The following is a 24,436-nucleotide window of genomic DNA, read 5'->3' on the forward strand; positions in this document are numbered from 1 at the left end:
CTCCACAAAGAAAGGCAGTGATGATGAACATAGCTGCCACTTGGCCTGATTTTGCCCTGGCTTTGCAGATGAGAATAAGCTGCTCTTATTAAAATAAAAATAAAATCTTCGGAAGAAAGTCTTTCTAAGAAGAGCCAAACTACCCATGGAGTACAAAATGCTCATTCCTTTCTCATTTTGTATGTGCTTATACTACACTATTCAGCTTTTAACACAGGACCAATCTGCTTGTGCTGGGTTTAGGCCCTTTTATATTTCATCCTTTTTGAAGCTCTTGTCCTGTAAAGCCAAGCAGGGTTTTGAGGGGAAGGTACCTGCATCTTTTTCTTGTACAAAAAACAAAGATACCCAGCACTAAAACTTTAGAATTAACTTTTAATAATGCTAATTTGATAACTTACTAAGTATCCTGATACCCTTGATTGTCTCATTGCTTTCTGGAAGGTTGTTGCTGCAAATCCAATTATGTTTCAAGTAAAACTGGCACTAATGTTCTTTCCTTTCAGGAATGCCACATCAGTTTTCAAGTCAGTCCTGGCACTCCTTGAACGGCCCTGTGAACATGAAGTGCCCTAAATTAGATTTTGTGTTAATCACATAAATAACCTTTAACCTTCTGTCTAGAGGCAAGTTGGCATTTGTCCCAGAGCTCTTATTTCCTCTTACCTTGTCAGCTGTCTAGAAAGCAGACTAGTCACCAGCTGGGCAGGAATGGGAAGGGTCCTCCTCCTTTCTGCTGCAGAGCTGCAGTCTCTGTCTCTGAGGATCTACCACCTTCCTGCAGTTGTGATCATCCTGGGTTCACCCAGCAACTCGAGCATGCTGCTCTGTTCCCTTCTGGCCTGGCTGCAGAAGCAGCTGCTGTAGCTTATTTTGATCCCTATTTAAAAAGCAATCATTAGGATATGCATAGTTTTGCACTGACCTGAGCATATGTTTTTTCATGCTGATACCTGAATGGACATAATCATGTTAAATGCTTACAGAAGTAAATAGAGGGGGGAATGATGGGGTGACAGGTGTATTTACAAACAGCACACTTGAGTCCCATGACTCAGTGAAAACACCTGCCCACTTGCCACCAGCCTAATAGCCAAATACCAATACACAGAGGTTCCAACTCCAGAACACACCAGTAGCAACAGGACAATCATGTGAAATACAAAGATCAGAAAGCTACAGCAATATTGTCCCTCTCCCCTCCTCCCTGATATAATATTCAGTGAAGGCTCCAGGAGGCAGAGCAGCTACAGCATTGACAGTAAATACAGTCATGCACACCATATGTGATTCCTCCACCACCCACAGGGTATGACACTCACATATGGGAATAAAAAAAGAACAGGACAGCAGATATGGGTGTCTGCCCAGGCTCAAGGCTTTACAAGCAATAAATCTTGCGTAGATGTGAGATAATATGTTGACAATGAGGTAGTAGGGAGATATGCATGGGTAGATAGAGGAAGTGAGGTGGCCCTAAAACTCTAAGTATTGGCTCACCTTTGGGCCATACTTCTCCACTACAAGTGTTGAACTTTTTCCTTCAGGAGATCCACACAGTCACCTTTCTGGAAGGAGGGTTTGGCAATCAGTGACTGGACTGACATGCTGGCTCCTTCACTGCTGTGCAGTGTATACTTTGCTCAGTCCCAGACACCGCTCTGCCTGGGCAAGCAAGTGAAAAGTCAGTGAGTGAGAGCTCTGATTGGTCCCTTTCTGCAGGCTGTTCAGGTCCTCTCCTCACTGTCCTCTTCTGACATGGGAAGAATTAGCAGTTCTGTGTCATTGACAAAGGAAATCCTGAAGAAAGATGAGGCAAAACCCAAGAGGGGTTTGGGCAGTTACACAGTGGCTACAGCCTTAAGTAGATATTTGCTGCCCTTCTGTTCCTCACAAATATATATTTTGGTGGCTACCACAATGACCAGAACTCACTGCTTAAGGAGTAATCCCACTCCCTTGCTCCTGAGGCAGTGGGATTACTCAGTGCTAACATCAATGGTGTTTCCATTCTGTAGGGACTCCTGACCATGGTTGCTCTGAACTCCTACAAATGGTACCAGTGAATGTGAATATTGTATGCTTCTAGAGCCTGCAGCAATCATCGTCCCTTTCTATCACCTTGGGCCAAGGAGTGTTCCTTCAGGGTACTTCACTCAGCTCTCAGATCTCCCAGGCTCCAGTTCCCCTGCTCCTTCCCTATATAAGCAACTGTTTGTAGAAGGCTGATTGTGATTCAGCAGGAGACCACTTTTCTGGTCTTGCAAGCTCTAGAGTCAGTGCCCCAGCATCCAAGGGGGAAGGGTTTTTATAAAGGAAACTTGTTAGCATCAGAGAGGAAAGAAGGACAATAACCTATTTGAGTCTGAGAAAACTGGGGCAATTGGGGACTCGTCTGCCAAAGCCTTTTCACTTCACAGTCATTGCCAGGACATGTCAGAGTAACTATTCAGTTCGACTGCAGTCCCAGCAAGGATCTGGGATGCAGAGCAGCTGCAGTGTCACGGCACCTGTGTCACTGAGCACCTGCATTTTATCCAGGCTTTGCTGGATTTGGAAGAACGTACAAAGAATCTGCAAGAAAATTTGCAAATTTTCTGCAGTCTCTAAAGTTTCTTGATTGATATGGGAGAGTGATGGCTCTTTCCCTCTTGCCAGCCCCAGCTCTTGCTCAACCCAAGGAGGGCACTTGTCATTTGAGTTCTCAGAGCCTGTCCACCTGCAGGGCTCAGTTTTTGTGCAAGTGGACTGGAATTTTGGAGCAGATGCAAACACATTTCTGGCATTCCTCTTGCAGTACGGGGGCCACCCCATTCAAGGGATGACAGATCAAACTTGCTACATTTTGTATCAAAACCAAAGCGTTGTTGCTTTTGCACTTACCTTTCACTCAGGAAAGGACTGACTCTGACTCATGCAACCGGGGCGTTCCAGCAGAGCTGCGCCTGCCTGCGGCCGTCCTGCGGCAGCAGGAGTCCTCGAGCACACTGACTCAGCTGTTTCTGGATGGCCACATGCGACTGGGAAGTACAGAACAGCATCCTCTGGGACACCCTGCATGCAGCATGAACATGTACTCATTTCCCGTCCTTCCTTTCTTTTCCATCCCTCTGAAACTTTCACACCACACAGCTCCATACCCTACTGCATCCAGCACAAGGAGGGGCTGGCTGTGTGCACACATCCCGTACTCTGCTTGTGCCCAGGCACCCCATCCGAACGCCCACAGGGGGAGTGCGTCCCGCGACTCTCCAGCAGTGCCCTGTGCTTTGTAGATTAAATGGTTGGTATGAAAGTAATTCTGTTTCCCACAAATGTCTCAGTGGGGCCTCGGGAGCCCCCTCCATGTGCTGGCCCAGGTAAGAGGGTGACAGGATCACCAGAGCATCACATTGCTCTGGAAACAGCACCAGCCATGGGTCGCAGCCATCGGGTGGAGCTAACAAAATTGGATGTCCCCACCTGTGCAAAGCAATGCTTCCAGCATCAGTGCTCCAGACTGAAGCCCCCTACTCACTTTCCATGGACTGGATGCAAAATGGTGCATAAAACTTTGTCTCCTTGGGCAGGGAAGAAATGGACCCAAAAATCTGCATCTGCAAGTGCAAAATGCTTGGAAGGAAGAAAGGGAGGGAAGGAGGGAAAGACAGACATATCTGAACTGTGACTTTTGTTATCTCTGCAGAAGACTTTTTTCCAATTTTCTTCTTTCCTTGAAAAAAATACACAAAAGCAGGCAGCAGAACACCTCCTGTCAAGTTCTGATCTGACTGTTTTGTGCAACAATACTGAACAAAGGGAAGTTTGGGGTGTTGCTAAACTCTCCCAGCACATCCATTGCTAATCCTGGGGTCCCCCCATTCCTCTCCCCTGTCAAACTTTGCTGATTACTTTCTGTCTTCACACCCAGGCTGACTTGTGCACCCTGATCTCCAAACAGTGACCTCATTGCCTTGTTCAGCTGGTGAGAAACTACAGTAAAATGGAAGATGTAAACAAAGTGGGGGGAACTAATGGCCAGAAGATTTAGGAGGTAGGAATCTGCTCCTTGCTGTCCTGCTCCCATTGTGCGCCTGAGCTTGACAAAGTGCAAGCTGAGTCTCGACAAGATCTTTTCTGTGACGGTTCCTCTGGAAACTCAGCCCAGTCCTCCAGATGGTGACTTGGGACAAACAGCCTGCAAATTATATGCCAAATAGTATTAGACCCATGCTCCAGTCACTGCTATGAATTCTGTATAGTACTGGAATTCACCCATCTTCTGCAGCAGAAGCTCTTCATTCCCAGCCCGTCTCACCAAGATATAAATATTAAAAACAAAAGCCTGTGTTGTCACAGAGCTGAATTTGTGTCCCCTCTGTGCAGCCAGCAGTGTGCCTAGCTCTAGCTGAGCTGCAGTTCATGCTTACACTGATTAGAGAAACAGCATTAACAGCACTCTGCCTGTGAGGACTATGTTTAATACTCTGACACAATGCAGCCTTCAATATTCTCTTTTCGAGACGTGTTTCAAAGTGTCACCCCGTCCCTGACCCTGACAGACACCTCCAGGTCCTGGCCAGCAGCAGCTCAACTCACATTTGTCTTTCCAGACACTCAGTAAACACCTTTGTGTCCTTTTTCTTTAGAGGAAGGGGTCTTGCTGAGCTCACCCTGAAATACATCACCCTGGACAAAAGGGCTGAAAGGTTAAGGAGCTCCAGGGGGTGGTTCAGCAGGGAGCTGGGGCCAGTCGTCTGCCAGAACGAAAGCTATAAAGGCAGAGAGGGGCAAGGGACCACATCCAACACGGATGCTGCGAGTCCTGCCTTGCTTCCCGCCAGCCCTGGGCTAAGAAGAAGATGCTGGGGCTTCAGTCGTGGCCTTGCTCATTTTTCCTCTTCTTGGTTCTGCTCTCTGCCAGTGTTCAGACTGTGTCCTTACCAGGACAGAGGCTACAGGTAGGAGGGACTGGGAGAGAGCTGAGGTTGATTTCAGGACGGGAGGAGGAGGGGAGGTTGTGTTTGAACCTCGAATGAGAGGTGGTCGCAAATTCCAGCTACAAAGAGGCTGCTGTCTATTCTTGTTGGACTCTCCCCTTCAGCAGACTCAGCTCTAGGCTGACTTTACAACCCAGCCCCTAAGGAGCACCAGCATTTCCAGACAGGAAACAGACAAAAGCTTTTTAGCGCTCTGCAAAAGCTTTTAACAGGGCAGAGCCTAGTCCTCTCTAAGCCCACTCTGTGTCAGCAGCCACCAGATATTACAGTCATGTCTTTCATCATGTTCAGTGCCTGGTTCTGATGTTTCAGAGAGAATATGCATTCTGTTAGGCCAGGAGTTTTGCTCCTAAGCTCAGTACTATCCCCCTTAAAGATCCTCCTTAAGGCCAAGAGCCCTGTCAGGATGCTAGCTAAGGGCTTCTTCACTTGAGTAAATCTTTTATCCTCAGCAATTACAGCAATAATATTTTTGGCTTTCAAATCTAGCCAGCTCCCTTTACCCAAACCCTAACCTGAGCCCCAGCACCTTGCCTTTACATCACCCTGGGAAAGCCACAGGGAAATAGTCAGGACATGAACTAAAATCACAAGACTGATCCTGCTATGACTCACCACTTTCGCTCCTTGCTGATGCCCGTGCCCGCTTCACTTAACTTGCTACCACTAAGAGCTGCACAAAGGCATCTTCAGCCTTAGCTCAGCATCCATGTGAGAGACAGATGTGGAACGGCACCCGCAGGCTGCTTCTCTGGGCAGCCATGCCATGCCTCCACTGTATCCAACACACCCCCCAACCCTTGTCTCCCAGCAGTGCTGGGGGTTTACAGTCAGCACAGCTAACCTAGAGGATTTCCAGCAGATGGGGAGTCCCCCTTCCTCACACCTGCTCTGCTCCTGCCTCTCCCTCATCTTTTATCAGCAGGTATTTGAGGCAGGCCCATCCTTCCCAGCAGCCGTCTGGAAAAAATGAAATGCTGCACAGCAGCCTGAGCACACAGAGGTGCTCAGCAGCCACAAAAGGAGCAAGGACTGAAGACAGTTACCTTCTAAATCCAGGGCAGGGTGGGATGTGTGTGCAGTTTCACAAGAGCAGGGCAATCTGCCCAGAGGCAGAGCTCATAGCAGCTGTCTGCCTGCTGTTTCGGACAGCAAAGTCATTTCAGACAGTGGGAGCTGCTGGTCAAGCCCTTCCCTGTGTCTGGGTGCAATGTCATAGGCACAGTGCTGTGGGCAGGCATCACTTCATGTCCTGCCTGAGCCCTAAGGAGGATGTGGGCAGTGGGGTACCAGGGGTACAAGGCTTACCACCAGAAGCACAGGCATCATCCTGCTCTCCTCTGTTTATCCCAGATGCTCCTTTCACGATTGCTGCCCCTGGAGCCCGAGTCCACGCTGACCGAAGAGGACACAAAGGAGGGCTCCAGCTTTGGTCCTCAGCTGCTCTCCTCCACTCTCCCCTTCCTCCCATCTGGGGCTAGAGCTGCCCGTCCATCCCTCTGGCGCAAAAACCTTGCCAGTCGCAAGTGGGCACTGCCTGGAGATTGGGCCTGGAAGGCCATGCCCAGGGGTTGCTTTGGGCTGAAACTGGACCGAATCGGGACCTTCAGTGGTTTGGGGTGTTAGCTTTGGAGGGTCCCGAGGTGAGAGGGCCAACAGTGCGGGCTCGAGCAAGCTGGCAAGGAAGTTCAGGGCAGACTTGAGCACACAGACAGCGAGGGGATGGGGGCAGCGGGGCAGGCTGTGGGGCCAGTCGCCGGGACAAGGGCCGGGACCAGGGCCGCCCCGGGCTGCCGGCGCTGTGCTGGGGCCCGGCCGGGGCTAGAGCAGGCGGGCGGGACGCCGCTGGGCGGCTCACCGGGCCCGCTTCCCCGCAGCCGGAGTGCACCCAGTCTCGGGAACCTGCACGGCTCGGGAACAGCACCGGCTCGGGAACCAGCCCGGCGCGGCGCTGCGCGAAGCCCTGAAGCTCCCGCCCCGAAGAAGGGAGGCAGCGGCAGCGAGGAAGCGGCACGGCGGTACGAGAAAGAGCTGTCCGGCTCCGCAGCTGCCCCCCGCGGCCGCTGAACCCCCGTTCCGCCGGCAGCCCCCTCCCTGCCCCCCGTGCCTGAGGACTCGCTCATTAAACAAGCTGTACTGATTTGCCGCGTCCGCGCTCGGCGGTGGCTGCCCCCGGCCGGGGGGCGGGCGGGAGGCGGCGGCAGAGCCCGCCCGGCGCCCCCGGCCCCACGCGCGAGGCCGTGCCGGGTCCTGCCGCCGCCATTCCGCGTGGGGCGTGCGGCACGCGCGGCTGCGGCGCGGTGCGGCCGGGGAGGCGGACACGGGTGAGGTATCGACCGGGCACGGGGCACACGGGCCGCGTTGGCTCACCCCGGCCGCACTCTGCCCCCGCCAGAGCAAACACTGGGGCCTCCTGTTTGCGCTGAAGCTTTCCCCGAGAGCCTCCCTCGGTGGGCTGCGGCTGGGGCACCACGGACCCCGGCACGAGTTGGTAGCTCTGCTGCTGTGCCCCGCGAGCCATCACCATGTCCTGGCCTTTAAGAAAAGGTTGTAACCTCAGCTGGGTCTAAACTTAGCCACCAGCCCCTCAGCAGCACCGGGAATAGCAGTGGTATAAGAAGAGTAGGGTTACGTTTGAGGTGCATGACCCCTCTCTGTCCCCCACCCCACTACCTGCGTGGTTCCCCCAGCCTGTCCCCGCTTTATCCTCAAAGCCCTGCTCAGCCGAGCAGCCTGAGGGACATTCCAGCCCCCACCACCCCCACCGGCTCCGTCAGTTCAGATTTGCATCCCCACTGTTCCCACACCTTCCTCCAGGACGGGAGCTTTGGGGTTTGTGCCTGCTCTGGGCGTTGTACCTAACACGGGTTTGTCCCGCCGCACCTGCCCCACGCGGAGCCGGGGGATGCAGACAGCAGGGCTCGGGGAGGGAGCCCAGCATGGATGGGGGCGGGGAGCCGGGCAGCGGCCATGCCAGGAGCGCTTCCTCCTCGCAGGCAGCCGGGGAAGGCGGGCCAAGGCGGCAGACGAACAGGATTTCCGCCGTCACGTCCCGCGGGCAGCGGCAGCAGTGCCGCAGTGCCTCATTAAGATGGTGCTCACGCTGCAGTCCGTGGCCTGCCGGGGCAGCGCCCGGCCAGGTACCCCGTCCAGAGCACCCCTGGATAAACCACCCAGACGGGCGTCCCAGGCTGGGGGCAGGAGAACTCCCAGCTAACCCCCGTGCCGGGGGGAATGGGGGACACCTAGAGACACGCTGCTCCCTCGCGGTGACCACAGCATCCCTGCAGTCCCTTTGCCCTTGCAGCCATAGAATCATGGAATGTTAAGGGGTTGGAGTGGACCTTAAAGATTATCCAGTTCCAATCCCCGTGCCACGTGCACGGACGCCTCCTACTAGAGCAGGTCGCTCAAGGCCTTATCCAGCCTGGTTTGGAACACTGCCATGGTTGGGGCATCCACAACCTCCCTGGGCAACGTGTTAACAGTGCCTCACCACCCTCACAGTAAAGAATTTCTTCCTAATATCCACCCTAAATTTCCCCCCTTTCAATTTGTACCCATTACTCCTCGTCCTATGACTACAGCTCCTGACAACGAGTCCCTCTCCGGCTTCCCTGTAGGTCCCTTCGGATACTGGATACTACTCCATCCAAGGGGGCACAGGCTGCAGCCGGGGCGGGCGGCTGCCTGCCCTTTGTTACCAGGTGAAAGCAGCGCATACCATCCTCCGGAGCGGCAGCGAGCCCGGCGGGAGCAGCCCCTGACCGGCCATCACCCGGGGGTCCCTCCCCGCCCCCTCGGGCAGGGGCGCAGACACCCATCCCCGCCCTGGGGGCACCTCCCCGCAAGGACCGGTGCATCTTTCACCACCGCCATCACCACCACCAACCCCCTTCGGGTGGCTCGACAGGAGGGTGATCGCTGCGGACCCCCCGTTCCCGGCGCGGGGCCTTTGTTACCGGGGGGCGGCGGGGCGGGGGAAGCAGGGGGGGTCTTCGGCGGCCGCGCCCGCAACACGGGCGCACGTAGCCCGACTCGGCCCCCGCGCTGCCATTCGACGGCGTCGCGGCGGGGCGGGCCCCAGCCCTATCCTCACGCGGCTATAAAGGGCGGCGGAGCGGCACTGCGCCACCTTCTCACTGCGCGCCAGGCGGGTCGGAGGCAGCAGGTACCGGGCGGGGGAGATGCGCGGGGGGAGGGAGAGGCGGCGGGGGATGGGCGTGTGAGAAACCATCTCCCCACACAAGCTCACCGCCCACTGGCGGGGGCGGCGGCAGCCCCCGGGCGGAGCGGGGCCGCGTGGCGGCGGGGCCCACGGGCACAAAGGCGGCGCGGCGCAAAATGGCGGGGGCGGCGTGAGGGGGGCGGTGAGGCGAGGAGGGATAAGGGTGGGGGGGGGGGGGGGGGTGGTCGCCTAAGGAGGAGGAGGAGGAGAAGGAGGCGGATGGTTGTCGCGGGGGGGGGAGGCGGGTTGATCGCCCAGGGCGGGGGAGTGATCGCCCGGGGGGGGGGGGGTGGGGCGAGCTCGGAGCGCGGCCCCCCCCGCGCGCCCCCCCCGCCGTGCCCCCCCCTCGCTCGCCCCTCGGCGCGGGTGGGACGGTAACGGCGCGGCTGCCGGGGGCGGTTATTGCCCGTTCCCCTCATGCCCCCCCCGGTGGTTTTTGCCCGCAGGAACATCCCGAACAGGCAAAGATGGTGAAAGTCGGAGTCAATGGGTAAGTGCCGGGGCCGGCGGTGCCAGCAGGGATTTAGGGGGGGCCGATGGGGGAGGGGGGGCAAGGTCGCCTCAAGGGCGAGGGGAAAGATTTGAGGAGAGGGAGAGGTTGAATCCCGGCGGTCCCGCTCCGCCGGCGCCCCCCGGGCAGAGCGGTGCTGCTGACTCATTTCCCTTCGGATTCGGGGTGACTCACCCCGGAAGGGGCTGCCGTTGCTCGGCTGCCCCAATTTCCCCTTCCCCCCAGTTCTCAGGGATCCCTGCAGCCCCCCACCAGAAGGTCTCCCGGTGGATCGTGTGTCGATGGCGGCCCCGGGGATGTGACCTTCTCGTGCCGGGCCGAGGAGTAACCGGATCCCCGGGGCTCTCAGTAAATTTAGCGATTGACCTTTCCGGGGCGGGGGTCGCTCTTAATCTTTAACCGGGGCGCCTTGGCCTTTGGACGAGCTGCAGGGCTTCCTCCCACCCTGCCGGGCAGGGAGCAGCGGATGATCCCGAGGGAAGGCTGCCAAGAACTGCCTCCCATTCCCAGCTGGGCAGGTTCCCTGTTGTGCCTCCTCACCCTTGTCTTTCTCTCTCCAGATTTGGCCGCATTGGCCGCCTGGTCACCCGGGCTGCCGTCCTCTCTGGCAAAGTCCAAGTGGTGGCCATCAACGATCCCTTCATTGATCTGAACTACATGGTGAGTTGCCTTGCAGTGCCCCCTCTGGGCCTTTCCGAGTAGGGCTCCTCTGGATCTGTTCTAGTAGCTTCCCAGGGTGTTAGAGGATGATGGCAGCCTGAATGCCTGACCTTTCACTCCCCCGCTCTTTATTAGGTTTACATGTTCAAATATGACTCTACTCACGGCCACTTCCGGGGCACTGTCAAGGCTGAGAATGGGAAACTTGTGATTAATGGGAATGCTATCACCATCTTCCAGGAGTAAGTATTTTTTTTCCCTATTGCACCTCTGGAGATTGAAAGCAGGTGTGTCATGGAGCAGCTCTTAAAATTTTGTTCCTCCTTAGGCGTGACCCCAGCAACATCAAGTGGGCAGATGCTGGTGCTGAATATGTTGTGGAGTCCACTGGTGTCTTCACCACCATGGAGAAGGCCGGGGTGAGTATGTCACATAGGCACAGGAGAGAACGGGATAGTGCTGCTTCTGCCTGTGGGGCATATCACCATGTACAGAGCTGCTCAAAATGGAGCTGTGAAGAAGAGATCTGAAGAAGCAAGCTTGGAAGGATCCTGAGTTATGTAATCTCTTATCTCTCTTTTCAGGCTCACCTGAAGGGTGGTGCCAAGCGTGTGATCATCTCTGCCCCCTCTGCTGATGCTCCCATGTTTGTGATGGGTGTCAACCATGAGAAGTATGACAAGTCTCTGAAAATTGTCAGGTAAGGAGAGAGGAACATGCTTTCTGGCCTGCAGCTCTTACCAGCTGCCAGGAGTCTCACTTCACCTCAGTGGACGTGTTGCCTCTGGCTGATGAGCCTTTATCTCTCTACCCCAGCAATGCTTCCTGCACTACTAACTGCCTGGCGCCCTTGGCCAAGGTCATCCATGACAACTTTGGCATCGTGGAGGGTCTTATGGTAGGTCTGCAGCTTGGTGCTGAGGAGGGTGACCCATCCACAGATTCCCTCGTGTGAGAGGGAAGGCATCTGTTCTCCCGGTGTCACCTGGGATGCTCTTTCTGGAGAGTATTGGCTGTGTTCTTAGTCCTGTGCTCTTTCTTCAGACCACTGTCCATGCCATCACAGCCACACAGAAGACAGTGGATGGGCCCTCTGGGAAGCTCTGGAGGGATGGTAGAGGTGCTGCTCAGAACATTATCCCAGCATCTACTGGAGCTGCTAAGGCTGTGGGAAAAGTCATTCCTGAGCTCAATGGGTGAGTGTTGTCCCTTCTCGGGTGTCAGGAGGAGGCAGAACATTCCTAGGCTGATGGAGAAGTGCCAGATGCCGTTCCTTGCTGACTCCTGTCTCTCACAGGAAACTTACTGGAATGGCTTTCCGTGTGCCAACCCCTAATGTCTCTGTTGTGGACCTGACCTGCCGTCTGGAAAAACCAGTAAGTGTTGTGGATGAGGTCCTAACAACTTCCAGATTTGCCCCTCCTTCCTCTAAGCTCTGTCTTGCACCTGGAATTACCCTCTCTGCATCCATCTTGTCCTGAAGATGTGATCTTTGTGAAAAGAGCACGTGCTGGGGTGTGCCCATGTGTGTCTCCTCCCTCCCCTATCCCCGTGGACATCTTGTGTGAGTTGGGATCTGAGCACCGTGCATCTGTCTATTCTCAGGCCAAGTATGATGATATCAAGAGGGTAGTGAAGGCTGCTGCTGATGGGCCCCTGAAGGGCATCCTGGCATACACAGAGGACCAGGTAAGGAACGCCTGCTCTCTTGGCCTGTGGTTATTGGCACTTGCCTCATTTTTCTAAAAGACTCTTGGCAGCAGCATTGCCAGGATCCTGGTTTGGGCACTTGGGATTCAGGCTGTGGGCAACCATATGCGTTACAATTTCTTCTGTTTCAGGTGGTCTCCTGTGACTTCAATGGTGACAGCCATTCCTCCACCTTTGATGCGGGTGCTGGCATTGCACTGAACGACCATTTTGTCAAGCTGGTTTCCTGGTAGGTGCAGCCCTGGGGGATGTGGGGGCTGGCACAGACAGGTTACAGATTTGGGTCCTATTGGTTACTGCTGGTGATCCAGGTGGATGCACAGACCCCTGTGGTGTAGAGTGGCTCCAGTCCCACTGTGGAGTGAGATTGTTTCTTACCTGAAGTTACTGTAGCTGCCTCCTTCCTGCCCCCCGAGGGTGGGTGGGAGTTCAGTTGTTTTGGGGATGGGGCAGAGGAGCAGGAAGAATGGAAGAATGGGTGCAAGAAATGGGTCAGCCCTGACAGCACTTGTTTTCTGTCCCCAGGTATGATAATGAATATGGATACAGCAACCGTGTTGTGGACTTGATGGTCCACATGGCATCCAAGGAGTAAGCCGAGCACACAGCCCCCCTGCTGCCTAGGGAAGCAGGACTCTCCTTTGTTGGAGCCCCTGCCCTTGTTCACCACCGCTTAGCTCTGCATCCTGCAGTGAGAGGCCAGTTCTGTTCCCTTGTCTCCCCCACTCCTCCAACTTCTCCCCGAACCTGGGGGAGGTGGAGAGGCTGATAGAAACTGATCTGTTTGTGTACCACCTTACATCAATAAAAGTGATCACCATCTGAAAAGCCTTGTCTGTCTGTCAGGGGGAGATGGGAGAAGAGGGCATGTATGTAACGAGCAGCTGCAGGTGCCTGCATGGCACAGTCACCACCAAGCTGCCTGCTGAGCTGCTTGTTCCACATGGGAGAGCCCAGACTCCAGCCCGTGAGCCAAAACAAGGTGTGGTGCTGGGCTGTGCTCTACAGCAGGACTGTGTGGCAGGATGGGAAGCAGCTCTGTGGCTCCATCCACCTTTTACCTCTGCATTCGCTTGTCTGACAGGCATATGCACAATAAAAGTGCTGAGCAGATGACTCTCACATTTGGTTTGGTAAAGGGGTGCAAGAAACAAATTAATTCTTTTCCTGCCTCTCCCTCAGTGAGGGACAAGGAAGATACTTCCTGGTGTTACAAGGAGGGTGTTTCAGTTGCTTTTACCTTTTAAAATGAATTGGTTTTGCCCAAGAGGAAATGGCTGCCTAGGGACGTGTGGGAGGCCGGTGTCGGCATGGTGGTGGCCAGTCTTAATTCTGGCTTAATTCTCTGCGTAAGGAAGGGCAGCTGCAGTTAAGCTGCTGAGCAGCAAATCTCTGCAAGGTGAGTGTCAGCCCTCTGCCTGCATTAGTTCTGGAAGCATGAATGCTGCTGGGCAGGGACGGGAGCCTTCCATGACCTGTGAGCAGTAGGACAGATAAGCGATACACTGCACAAAATCACATGGCCCTCTGTTTTCAGCAGCTTAATTTAGCATCTCAGGGCTGATGTGTTCTCTCCCTGGCAGGCATGGCTGGAGCTGTTGTCCAGACCCCAGCTGCTTTAGACTCTGATCTGGATGCAGCAAGGATGTAAGCCAGAGGAGTTAAACTCTCAGGATCAAGGTATGCTGGACATGGTTTCCTGGAGCCCCTTATCTCCAGCAGTTGGGCTGGGTAAGAATTAAAAGTTTACTTGGCTAGAGGGCAATGACTCAAAGTTGTATTGCTAAGAGAAGAAGGTTGAATAACCAGCCTCTGGATAGGAACTGGGACTCTGAGCAGCTTGTTAGCCCTGGGACAGCAGAAATACTTGGATTACACCACAAATGGCCCCGTGGGAGCTTTAGGTAACTCTGGTGTTAAGTGGGAAGTGCCTGGTGCTGGAGCTCAGTGGAGGCAGCCCTCCTGTGGAGCTGGGTTTCTGCCGGGATGCTGTGTAGCTTGGAGACCTCTCAGGCTTACAAATGAGTCTCGGGTTGGTCCCATCCTGTTCTTGATTGCTGTGCTTGGATGCTTTGAATGGCTGTGCTGTGTGCTGCTGCCTGCACATTTGTGTGCGTGCCAGTCATCATCTCACTTGATAATCTGGAAGTGCAGAGAGGCTACTAAAGCATCTCATGGGGGAAAAGGATGGATGTCCTGTTTTCCCGTGTAAAACATATTTTGAACTGGGTTAAAAGCTGGAAAGTTTCTATGAGTCAACTTTTTCCCTTAAAAAGCCTTATGTTTCCTAATTGAGATAAGGCTACCTGAAAATTGGAAGAGCAAAGAATTCCTGTTATTTAACAAGTCTGAGCCTTATCCAACCTGAGCTCGAATGGCTCTGGGAATGAGCAAAGTCATTCAGCCTGGGGGTGGAGGAAGAGGATGTGCTCTCAGACCAGCTGGTGCTGGGAGCATCTTGAATAAAGGTTCACTCTGTTTTAAAATACTCTGTTTAAAATAGTTTCAACTGGTTTACAGTCTTGCTTGAAATTCCTAGAAAAATTGTATGGTACTGAGGTGAGGAAAGCCAGGAATCACAGCGTTGAAAACATGGTTGGTCCTGTATGGAAACAGGGAGAGTGAGTGTGGCAAACTAGTCATGCAGCTTTTGGACTGCCTGGAGGGCTTGGTTTCCTCTCTCTAATATGCACAGCTCTTCCACCTCCTCATTTTGCATCCAGACACTGTGCCTGCAGATGGCACCACAGCAAGGCCCCCTCTGGACAGATGGAAAAACTAGCCCAGTGGCCAGCCTGTCTGAGAACTGCAACCCTGACCTAAAAAACCCCATTTAATTCTTTTTTTTCCAATCAGTTTGGAAATTGACATATATGACTGTGGATGATATTGGGATAAAGATGGGAGATCTGCTGTGGCAGCTGCTTCTGTCTCTGGAGAAGAGTTTTCCCCCAAGGAGAGGGGAGCTCTAGGTTTGTTCTGATGGTGTTTCTGAGGAAAGCAGATAGAAATGCTTGGTAAGGCAAGGCAGGTGCTCAGGCAGACGTAAAGAGGCTCTGTTCAGCAAATGAGTGAAAAGCAATTGTGCCACTTTTCTGGGACAAACCAACTCCAAGAGCAGCTGCCACAAGCCAGAATCCATCCTGGTTTGTGAGCACCTTGCCAGGGGAAGATACAGAAAGACACTGATCCTAGCTGAAGGGTTGACTCTGCATTCCTTGGCTGGCCAGGTACCAGGGCTCACTGTGCAGAGCCGTTGTAGGAGAGGGATGCACCTAGGAAAGTTCTCTGGCTGACCCAAGGGACAGCTTCTCTGATGGCAGCCAACCATTTCTAGGGGTGGTAAGCTCTACCTTTTATTCTCCTTTTTTTAAGACATCTAAGGGTAATTAGCAGTGGTGTTACAGGAAAATTTAGTTTTATGGTAATTTTGAACATTTAGAGAAATTATTTTATACTTCCTTGGCATTTCCACAGAGTTCTACACATGCACTGCCTTCCCCAAGAAAGGTCCTCAGACCACCTTCATGTTGAGATGTCAGCATGAAACTTCAGCATTAAGGAAGATGCCATGTAGTGAAAATCAGCTTGAGCAGATGTGGAAAATAATTAAGTTCACTTGGAAAATCACTCCAAAACATAACAAAATGGTGACTGTGTAAGCACAGTGAAAAAACGTCTTGGACATTTAAAACATCCTGTGTCCACTTCTGAGGTAAATCAGTCTTTGAGCAAAGCAATTGACAAGACCAGGGCAAGGAAGAGGAGATACAGGTCTCTGAAAGACTATGACACAGTTAAAAAAGACAAACATCTTAAAGAGTAATGTTTCAACCTCCTTCATAACAGATGCCATTCACAAAATGCAGGTTCATGAATTAGGGTAAGCAAACACCCCTGCAGGCTCCAGCAGTACTCACATTTCATCAAAACCACGGTGCCTCCATTTGGGCAATCACCCTGGGTACATGCTGCAAAAACAAGTTATTTGTTACTTACTCTGCTGAGCCAAATGTAATCTCTTACTCTAGGACAGCTGACTTACCTCCATGTATTACCTTACTACAGAAGTATCATCTTCTTGAGGGAGTTATTCTCAATTAAGTGTTCCTAGAAGGAACAGTAGTGCTGGGTTATACTTTACAGCATAAGATTTGAAAAGGCAGCTGTCAAAAAGCAGAAGCTGTAGTCAAATGAAAATAAAAGAAAAACTCATAAATAGTAGTAAATGAAACTTAATAACCCCCCCAAAAAAAGGAGATTCTGTGATAAATAGAAAAGGAAGAATGAAAACCTCTTTCAAATGCATCTTGGAGATAAGAAACTTGCCAAAGAGCTGTAAGATGCTGCGGGAAGCTTAAGGCCATGAATGAAGAGTAAAGTTGATGTTTTGCAGTCAGAGGAGCTTTGGGGTGTTGCCAGACAGGAGATTTTTCATTGGCAGCAATGAGATGAAGCCACCACTGAAAACTGAAGCATCAGGACTTGAGAACGTGTCTGTGGCATGAAGGGCAGCAAACCAGAGTCAGGTGGTCTTCAGCATGAAATGGAGGAACAGGTAACTGTGCTGCAAGTAATTCACCACTCACCTCAACCCCCTCCCATGATGAAAAGCAATGGGATTTAGGAAAAAAACGGCCTGGCAAAACCTTTCAAAGAACTGTCCTAGGACAGGGAAGACGTGTCCAGGTTGAAAACTAGTGGCAAGGCTGGTGGCAACTGAGAGAAAGTGTCAGTGGCCAGCATCTGAGGCCCTCTGTCCCACCAATCAACACCTTCAGAATAATTTGGAGCATGGGGTGCCAAGGTTTGATGATTATACAAAATGACCCAAAACGCTCAGCCCTGAATCAGCCTGTGGAAAGGTGCAGAAGGATCTTGTGACCGAGTGACTGGGTTATTAAAATGCTGGGTGAAATTCAAGGTTGCTAAGTGAGAAATACTACGTGTAGTGGGGGACACAGCTCTGACATTGCAGGTCTCAAAGCCCTCCTCTGACATTGCCCAAACCTGCAACAAACAAGTGAGCAACTTTTGTTTATCTTGCTCTGAGTCCCAGGCCAGAAGGGGAAAAAAAAAGATGGTTTGTAATCTCTGTAATCTCCAGGTTTTTAGTTGCCAAGGTGGATACTGGTTTAGGTGCTGGACACCAAGCACCAAATCTTACCTGGCCTCCAGCTTCCCCACCTCCTCAGAAGCCTTGTATGCCTTTATCAGCCTGATAAACTGCCATCTAGACCAACATCATGAAGTGACTTTAGGCACTGCGCAAAACCATTTGTCTTTCTTTTAAGGAGCAAAGTAACTATTAAACTTTTCATTCTCAAAACATTTTTTTCCAGCCTGGAATCATGGTTAGAAGTCTTTGGTCCATCTATTCCAATTTCTAATGCAAAGCAGGACAAAGGACACCAACATCCCATGCAGATAAAAGATGTTTAAAGATGTCTTCAGTGTCTGGCTGAGAACTTGCACAAGGTTGCATGTGAGTCCCGCTCTCTAGGTCTTTCCAACCCTTCTGTTGTCCCAGGGAAGGTCAGTCACTATTTCTTGCTCTTGGATATATCTATGCATGGCTATATATGTATGGCAACAGAACTCCTCTTTTGACCCTATTCAGAAATATCCTGTAATGCCTCTTGGCACTTTTGACCAACATATTTACTCCTTTTGAGAGTCTGTATCATTTCTACATATCAAAAATGGTATCAGTTTTGTCTGTCAATTCCTTGTCCTTCTATAAATGTGACTTAAATTGCAGATTTTTTCCATTCCTTCATGATTTCTCCCCTCCTCCCCCCTCCATTGGTTTCTCATTGGCTTTTGTCCATGCCCTGTCAGACTAAGCACTGACGTCATTTGCTTGCCCATCCACCCAGGCTTTTCTTTAAATGTCTTCCCTGATGCTTTTAAAACTGACCTCACAAACCACGGATTTCAGCAGCCAGTGCTTTTTTGTCAGTGTGGAGGTTACTGTGCTTTGCAGAACACCGTTTGCAGGAGCACAGCGACAGTGCCGTGTTTTATTTTCAGCATTGCTCACTCCAACTCCCCAGGCAGCCTCAGGCTTTGTGTGGGGGCTTGTTCATCCCTACGGCACTCCGTGCACCCCACACATTAGTGTGCTCCAGGTCATCTGTGCCTGGAATTGTTACAGTGCTCATCTGGAGATCCTGTCAAGGATCCTCCTTATTGCTAACTACCTGGAAAGTACTTCATCATTCCCTTCTGACCACATTCTGTATTTTCCATATACAGAACAGACTTATCTGGTGAGTACTTCTCTTTTTTTTTGCCTTCTTTTGATTTTTTTCCCCCAATTTCAGCCAGTAAAAAAAAACAATATTACTGTTAGGATTGATTTTTCTTTAAATATAACTAGAACAGCATGTTAGTTCCTTAGACATTCAGGTATTGTTTTTTTCTTCTGAGGTATATGAGCAGCTGAAGACCTTTTTCATACAGCTGCATTATTTTGTTGTCCCTCTATTCCTTTTCTCCTAACCACAGTTGCTGTAGTTGTTACAAGGTTTATTTTTGTTAATGTAGGTCAAGCTTTATTATTGTTTCTATTAGTTACTCTTATTTCTAAGTACTTCTGTCACATAGCCACTTACTCAAGGAAGTTTACTCACTGAAAGCTATCTTATGTTTCTAAATCACAGCTTTTTGAAAAAACTGGAAAAATCCTGCTCTTTCCATGATCTGCCTCGTATTTCACTCTAAGAAAAAGCTACATAACACCACACAGTTCTCAGCTGTGACATTTTGTCCTGGCTGATGTCTCAGTTTGTTTCTCGGTTGATCCCATCAGTCTTAACCCAATATTCATCTGTCATAAGGACATCTAAAATCCTTGCCTTACTTGGGCATGCCATCATTTGTAAATTGATGAGAAATTCCCCCTGGCATAGCATATTCTTTGGTATCCCAAGCTGAAGTCTCCCACTGACAACACAATTTTCTTTGTCAAGCAAAGCAGGGAGGTACTTACAAATTAAATCAACATGTTGGGGGGGGGGTGGGGGTGGGATTCAGGAGTATATAAAAGACCCTTCAATGCTTTGATGAAATTGTGTGTCAGAGCATGTTTGGCTCTCAGCTCTAGAGTGAATATGACTTTTATCACAGCTTGTAAACCAAACTTACAATGGCTCTTGCCTATTCCTTTATTCAACAGGTTAGACTGATCTAGCATTTCTACCATGTGGCTGTGACCCTTAAAAATATCAATTACCTACATTTCTACCTACTCTGGTGATTTCTCTTTCCTCTTGCACTTTGCCCAGATGCAGTCTGCTCTCAAAGCTGAAAATGCTGCCTCTTCCCTTCTGTTGTGACATTTGTCCAGCTTGATCATGATGGCTTTTGGTAGCCGCTTGAGCTCCTTTTCCATAGTGTTATCTCAACACCCAGCTCTTACAGCTGCTCTCTAAGCTATGACATCTATACACCACCCACCCAAGGACCTACAGCATCACCTCCTTGCTCTGTCCCAGGGGAAGTGTCCCAAGCATTTAGAAAATTCGCATCTAAAACACCTCTCAGAGTTTCATACATCCAGTGGAAGATTAAGCAATGACTGGGCTTCCCTAAAGCTGACTGTAGCCCTTCCATTCTCCGTGCTGCCTTACCATCACTCCTAGCATTAAATCACCATGTGCAGGGGCCTGCCAGATGTCTTCAGGAGCCTGTCCGTGCATCATCCAGGTGCATTCCCAATGAGACAGCACTCCACTGTGTTCTGCATTAATTCTGACCTCTCCTCTTGAAAGGAGGTTTCTTACCTGTAGCCAGAGTACTTGACCTACTTGATCATCACGTGCAAGTTCTGGCATACCCTGTGCCACAGGTACCTGAGACACAACAACCTTAAATGTATAAAGAATATGGCCAAAGGTATAAGGCTTAGGAAAGTCAAGCTCCCAGCTCAAACCTAGAAACAAAAACAAGTCAGACTCTTCCAGTGATATGATCTAAAAGAGATGGGATCCAGGAATGAAATGAAGAGAGGGTGCAGGTTCACTTAACACAAGGAAGAAGATGTGGGCTACTTAGTGGTTAGGTTTCCTCAATCCTCTAAAGCAAGTAAGCACCATCCCACACTTGTGCAGTCAGGAGCAAGGAAAGTCATGCTCCCCACTCTCTCTGTGGGAACATCTGCTAGTATTCACCAAGCAATTCAGTGGGCCTGGTCAGAATCCCAGAATGGGTAAGGTTGGAAGGGACTACCAGTGGAGTAATCTGGTCCAGCCTCTCTCCTCAAGCAGGGTCATCCCAGAGCACATGACACAGGATTGCCTCCAGATGGTTCTGGAGTATCTCCAGTGAGGAAGACTCCACAACTTCTCTGGGCAAGTTGTTCCAGTAAAGAAGTGTTCACTGTGTGTCACCCACACACTAAAGAAGTTCTTCCTTTGTTCAGTTTCTGCCCATTGCCTCTTGTCCTAGTGCTTGGCACCACCAAGAAGAGGAGCCTGGCTCCTTCCTCTGACACCCAGCCCACAGATACTTATAGACATTGATGAGGTCCCCTCTCAGACATCTCCTCTCAAGGCTGAACAGGCCCAAATCCCTCAGCCTTTCCTCATGAGGTGCTTCCTCACCTAATGACTTTCATTTCCCTCTGGTGGACCTGCTCCAGGAGCTCCATGTCTCTCTGGGACTGAGGAGCCCAGAACTGGACACAGCACTCCAGATTCACCTTACCAGGGCTGACTGCAGGGGCAGGATCACCTCCCTCGTCCCACTGGCAATGTTCTTCCTAATGCACCCAGGACACCATTGGTCTTTTTGGCCACCAGAACCACCATGTCCTTCTCTGCAGAGCTGCTTTCCAGCAGGTCAGCCCCCAGCCTGTGCAGGTACATGGAGCTATTCCTCCCCAGGTGCAGAACCCTGCATTTACCTCTGCTGAATTTCAGAAGGTTCCTCTCTCCCCATCTCTCCAAGCTGTTGTCCTTCTGAAAGGCAGCACAGCCCTATGGGGTATCAGCCACTCCTCCCAGCTTTGTGTCAGCAGTGAACTTGATGAGGAGGCATCTCCCCTTCATCCAAGTCATTGATGAATAAGTTAAACAATGATGGGCCTGGTACTGAACCTTGGGGGACATCACTAGTGACAGGCCTTCAGCTAGACCCTGTGCCACTGACTGTGCCATCCCACCCTCTGGGATCTGCTGTTCAGCCAGTTCTCAATCCACCTTACTGTCTACTCATCCAATCCACACTTCCTAAGTTTGTCCATGAGGATCTTCTGAGAGAGTGTCAAAACCCTTGCTGAGGTTGAGGTAGACAATACCCACTGCTCTGCCCTCATCCATCCTGGTAGTTTTCTCCTGGTAGAAGGCAATCATGTTGGTCAAGCATAATTTGCCTTTAGTGAATTCAAGCTGACTCTCCTGCTCACCTTCTTGTATTCCACATGCTTAGAGATAACCTCCAGAATGAGGTGCTCCATCACCTAGTTGGGATTGAGGTGAGGCTGACTGCCTGGTAGTTTCCTGGGTTCTCCTTCTTGCCCTCTTTGAAGACTGGGATGACATTTGCTTTCTTCCAGGTCTCAGGCACCTCTCCTGATCTCCAGACCTTTCAAAGATGATCGCTGTGGTGTCCACCAGCTCCTTAGCACTTGTGGATGCATCCCAACAGGGCCCACGGATCTGTGGATATCACATTTCTCTAGGTGATCTCTAACCCAATCCTCCCTGCCCAAGGGAGAATCTTCCTGCCAACATTCATTTTCCCTGGTCTCCTGGGTCAGAGATTCCTGAGGGCTGGTCTTGTAAGTGAAGACTGATACAAAGAAAGCATTCAGTACATTTGCCTTTTCTGTGTCCTCTGTCACCAGGGTCCCCGCTCCATTTAGTAGTAGGCCCACATTTCCCTTTAGTTTTCCTTTTGTTTTTATACATTTGAAAAAGCCCTTCTTGCTGTCCTTGATATCTCCTTGGCCTGATTTAATTCCAGATGGGCCTTACTCTGACAAAATCCCTGTATTTTTTTCAAGTAGCCTGTTCCTGATTCTACATCCTGTGTATCTCCTGCTTGTGCTTGACAGTTCCTGTTGATCCACAGAGTTCTCTTGCCCCCTTTGCTTGATTTCTTGCTCATGGGGATGTACCATTCTTGAGCCTGGAGGAAGTGGTGCTTGAATACTGACCAGCTCTCTTAGAATCCTCTTGCTTGCAAGGCCTGTTGCCACAGGATTCTTCCAAGGAGGTCCCTGAAGAGGCTGAAGTTAGCTCAAAGCCACGTTGAAGACAGGGTCTCCGAGGATGAGAGCTCACCTTTCAGATGAGTCCTAGGGAACACCACCAGGGAAGGGGTAGGGGAGGTGACTGCATGCCACAGGATGAGAAATGCATTCAGTGGGGAGCCAGGACTCACTTTGGAGCATGGCTGGCACTGCCTGCTGAAGTCCTTTGCCAAGAGGCTGATCTCAGCACGGGGAGCACGGAGTGCAGCAGCCATGGCGGAGACCTGTGTGTCTCACCCCAGCTCAAAGGCTGATCGTGTCCCTCAGTGCCTCATGGAGGCAGGATGCTCACAAGTGGGTCTCTCCCAACCCCAAGAGGGACAGCTCTTGCCTCAAGGGAGGGGTTTTGTGCCACTCCTGTGGCTGACAGTGAAAGTTGTGCCTGTCCTCATCTGGACACAAAAACCCAAATGCTGGGGGGGAAGAAGGCAGAGCAATCACCAGCACCATTCCAGACTGTCCAAGTAAGTCTCTGCCAACATGGACTTCTGAGGGGTAAGAAGCTGATGAACCAGTCTGCCTAAATATTCAATGGGAAGACCTTATTGCCAATCCAGAGATATGATCCTCAAAGGATAATGCTGGACAAATGTTCAAGAGGTCAGCACTCAGCAACCACAGTCCTGAGTTGAATGCTGACAGAGGGACTGCCCAGATGCATCCTGCCATGGAACCCCATTCAGTTCGTGCTTGGACTGTTCTTGGACATTAAACACTCACATTAATGCACGGACACTGAGCTAGACAGGTCTTGTTATTGCTTCCTGAGTGGGCACTGCCGAGAGGTGTCCTGGAAGGGGTGACATTAGGGACTCAAGAAGCAATACGGCACTGAGTAGTTCCTAGACATCACAGTTCCCAGCAGGGCTCATGGTGGAGAAAAGCAGACTAAATACTCCCCAAAGAATGAACAGGAGTCCACAAAGAAGAATTCAATAGCTGGAGGGACCACATCTCCTCATTCCAGCATCAAAGATGTGGGGTCACCACTGCTGGACAGGTAGGTGGTCCAGCTAACACCAGAGGCCTTGGGCTGTGCTTCCCACACTGAGAAATTGCTGAGGCAAAGGACCCATGTCGCATATCCTGCCAGAGAGATCTTGGAGGCTGTCAAACTGGTGGGGGAACAGAGCCTCTTACTGGTGATACCATTCACCAGGGAACAGCATCTTGCACGTGTGGGTGGTGGAGATTTCGGTTTCACTGCAAATGGAGTCCTGGCAGGCAGTGTGGGACCAGGCTCCCCACGTGTCCTGGGACACGGGTGTCTAGCAGCACCTACTGTTCCTCTGGGCAACAACTGCTTGAGGCAGAGATGTCAGTCCTTCTGTGCTTCACACCTCAAATCTCTCAGGGTATGTACTCTGCAGACTTGTGGGTTCCTTAAGCAGGACCAAGGCAAAGGTATGCACATCCTGGATTGTGCACGGGGGAAGCCAGAAGTTGTTGGCCACTCTCAGAACTCTCCACAAGCCAGAAAGAGCAGAAAATACTGCAAAGACACCTCCAGGAAAGGGGATTTGCATGAAACAGAAGAGCCTCCAGGCAGCATAGGAAGTGACCCCTGATCTACTGTGTGTGAGGCATCATCACTTGAAAGTAGAAGACTGAAATACTAAAATACTTCCTCTGGCTTTAGCTCTTTTAGGTAGAAAAATAAAGAGGGAAGAGGGAAAGGAAATGCAAACAGTTGAGCAAGGTGGCATGGAGGTGAGGGCCATGGCAGGCACTGAGGCATGCACCTCCCATCCACCTGCACACCCATAGGCAGCCAGGGCTTCTGCTACTTCCCAGCACCCTGCTGCTCCTGTGAAACACCTTCCCAACCTCCTGCAAGAAGCGAAGACGGCAGTCAGGAGTCGGAGCCCAGCCACAGCAGACCCCAGGCTGAGGAATTGCCATTCCCCAGCAGCAGCAGTGCTCCACCTGCACCCTGATTTCCTGTTTCCTGCTCAATTCTCCTGCCATTTGCAGGGACTCACCTCCCTGCCAGCTCTAACCAGCCAGCTCAGCCCCTGCTGAAATGCCAACACATGCCCTAACACATCTTGCAGGCACGGGCAGAGCACCTCACCCTGCCCAAACACGGA

The 24,436-nt window shown here is 51.4% G+C and overlaps 3 protein-coding genes and 1 long non-coding RNA gene across 4 annotated transcripts; 3 read left to right on the forward strand and 1 right to left on the reverse strand.

Annotated features, from left to right (window-relative positions):
• Positions 1-180: 180 nt before the first annotated feature.
• On the reverse strand, positions 181-6,564 carry LOC125321370. Its single transcript, XR_007201526.1, has 5 exons — positions 6,288-6,564; positions 2,884-3,054; positions 1,501-1,665; positions 667-880; positions 181-554 (listed from the first exon to the last, which is right to left on the reverse strand). It is a non-coding gene; the product is annotated as an uncharacterized LOC125321370 (long non-coding RNA).
• LOC125321369 (C-type natriuretic peptide 2-like) lies at positions 4,777-6,605 on the forward strand. The gene is made up of 2 exons (XM_048294085.1): positions 4,777-4,940; positions 6,333-6,605. Exons 1-2 carry the CDS (start codon positions 4,842-4,844, stop codon positions 6,603-6,605), a joined length of 372 nt encoding a protein of 123 aa, XP_048150042.1. The 5' UTR covers positions 4,777-4,841.
• Positions 6,606-6,701: 96 nt separating this feature from the next.
• LOC125317091 (translation initiation factor IF-2-like) lies at positions 6,702-9,341 on the forward strand. The gene is made up of 4 exons (XM_048286739.1): positions 6,702-6,722; positions 6,805-6,997; positions 8,603-9,143; positions 9,230-9,341. Exons 1-4 carry the CDS (start codon positions 6,702-6,704, stop codon positions 9,339-9,341), a joined length of 867 nt encoding a protein of 288 aa, XP_048142696.1.
• GAPDH (glyceraldehyde-3-phosphate dehydrogenase) lies at positions 9,056-12,916 on the forward strand. The gene is made up of 12 exons (XM_048294098.1): positions 9,056-9,150; positions 9,654-9,697; positions 10,279-10,378; positions 10,514-10,620; positions 10,707-10,797; positions 10,963-11,078; positions 11,195-11,276; positions 11,423-11,574; positions 11,676-11,754; positions 11,984-12,067; positions 12,220-12,317; positions 12,614-12,916. Exons 2-12 carry the CDS (start codon positions 9,675-9,677, stop codon positions 12,681-12,683), a joined length of 1,002 nt encoding a protein of 333 aa, XP_048150055.1. The 5' UTR covers positions 9,056-9,150; positions 9,654-9,674; the 3' UTR covers positions 12,684-12,916.
• The last annotated feature ends 11,520 nt before the right edge of the window (positions 12,917-24,436 follow it).

This window comes from Corvus hawaiiensis, chromosome 2, assembly GCF_020740725.1.
Source record: "Corvus hawaiiensis isolate bCorHaw1 chromosome 2, bCorHaw1.pri.cur, whole genome shotgun sequence".
Taxonomy (NCBI): domain Eukaryota; kingdom Metazoa; phylum Chordata; class Aves; order Passeriformes; family Corvidae; genus Corvus; species Corvus hawaiiensis.

Bases quoted from the DNA above. Each gene is read 5' to 3' on its own strand.
- GAPDH (XM_048294098.1), top strand. From the start codon at position 9,675: ATGGTGAAAGTCGGAGTCAATGG. The intron at 10,379-10,513 runs GTGAGTTGCCTT...GCTCTTTATTAG, and splicing joins TCATTGATCTGAACTACATG to GTTTACATGTTCAAATATGA. The intron at 10,798-10,962 runs GTGAGTATGTCA...CTCTCTTTTCAG, and splicing joins CCACCATGGAGAAGGCCGGG to GCTCACCTGAAGGGTGGTGC.
- LOC125321369 (XM_048294085.1), top strand. From the start codon at position 4,842: ATGCTGGGGCTTCAGTCGTGGCCTTGCTCATTTTTCCTCTTCTTGGTT. The intron at 4,941-6,332 runs GTAGGAGGGACT...TGTTTATCCCAG, and splicing joins TACCAGGACAGAGGCTACAG to ATGCTCCTTTCACGATTGCT.
- LOC125317091 (XM_048286739.1), top strand. From the start codon at position 6,702: ATGGGGGCAGCGGGGCAGGCT. The intron at 6,723-6,804 runs GTGGGGCCAGTC...GGCCGGGGCTAG, and splicing joins TGGGGGCAGCGGGGCAGGCT to AGCAGGCGGGCGGGACGCCG. The intron at 6,998-8,602 runs GTACGAGAAAGA...GCTTCCCTGTAG, and splicing joins AGCGAGGAAGCGGCACGGCG to GTCCCTTCGGATACTGGATA.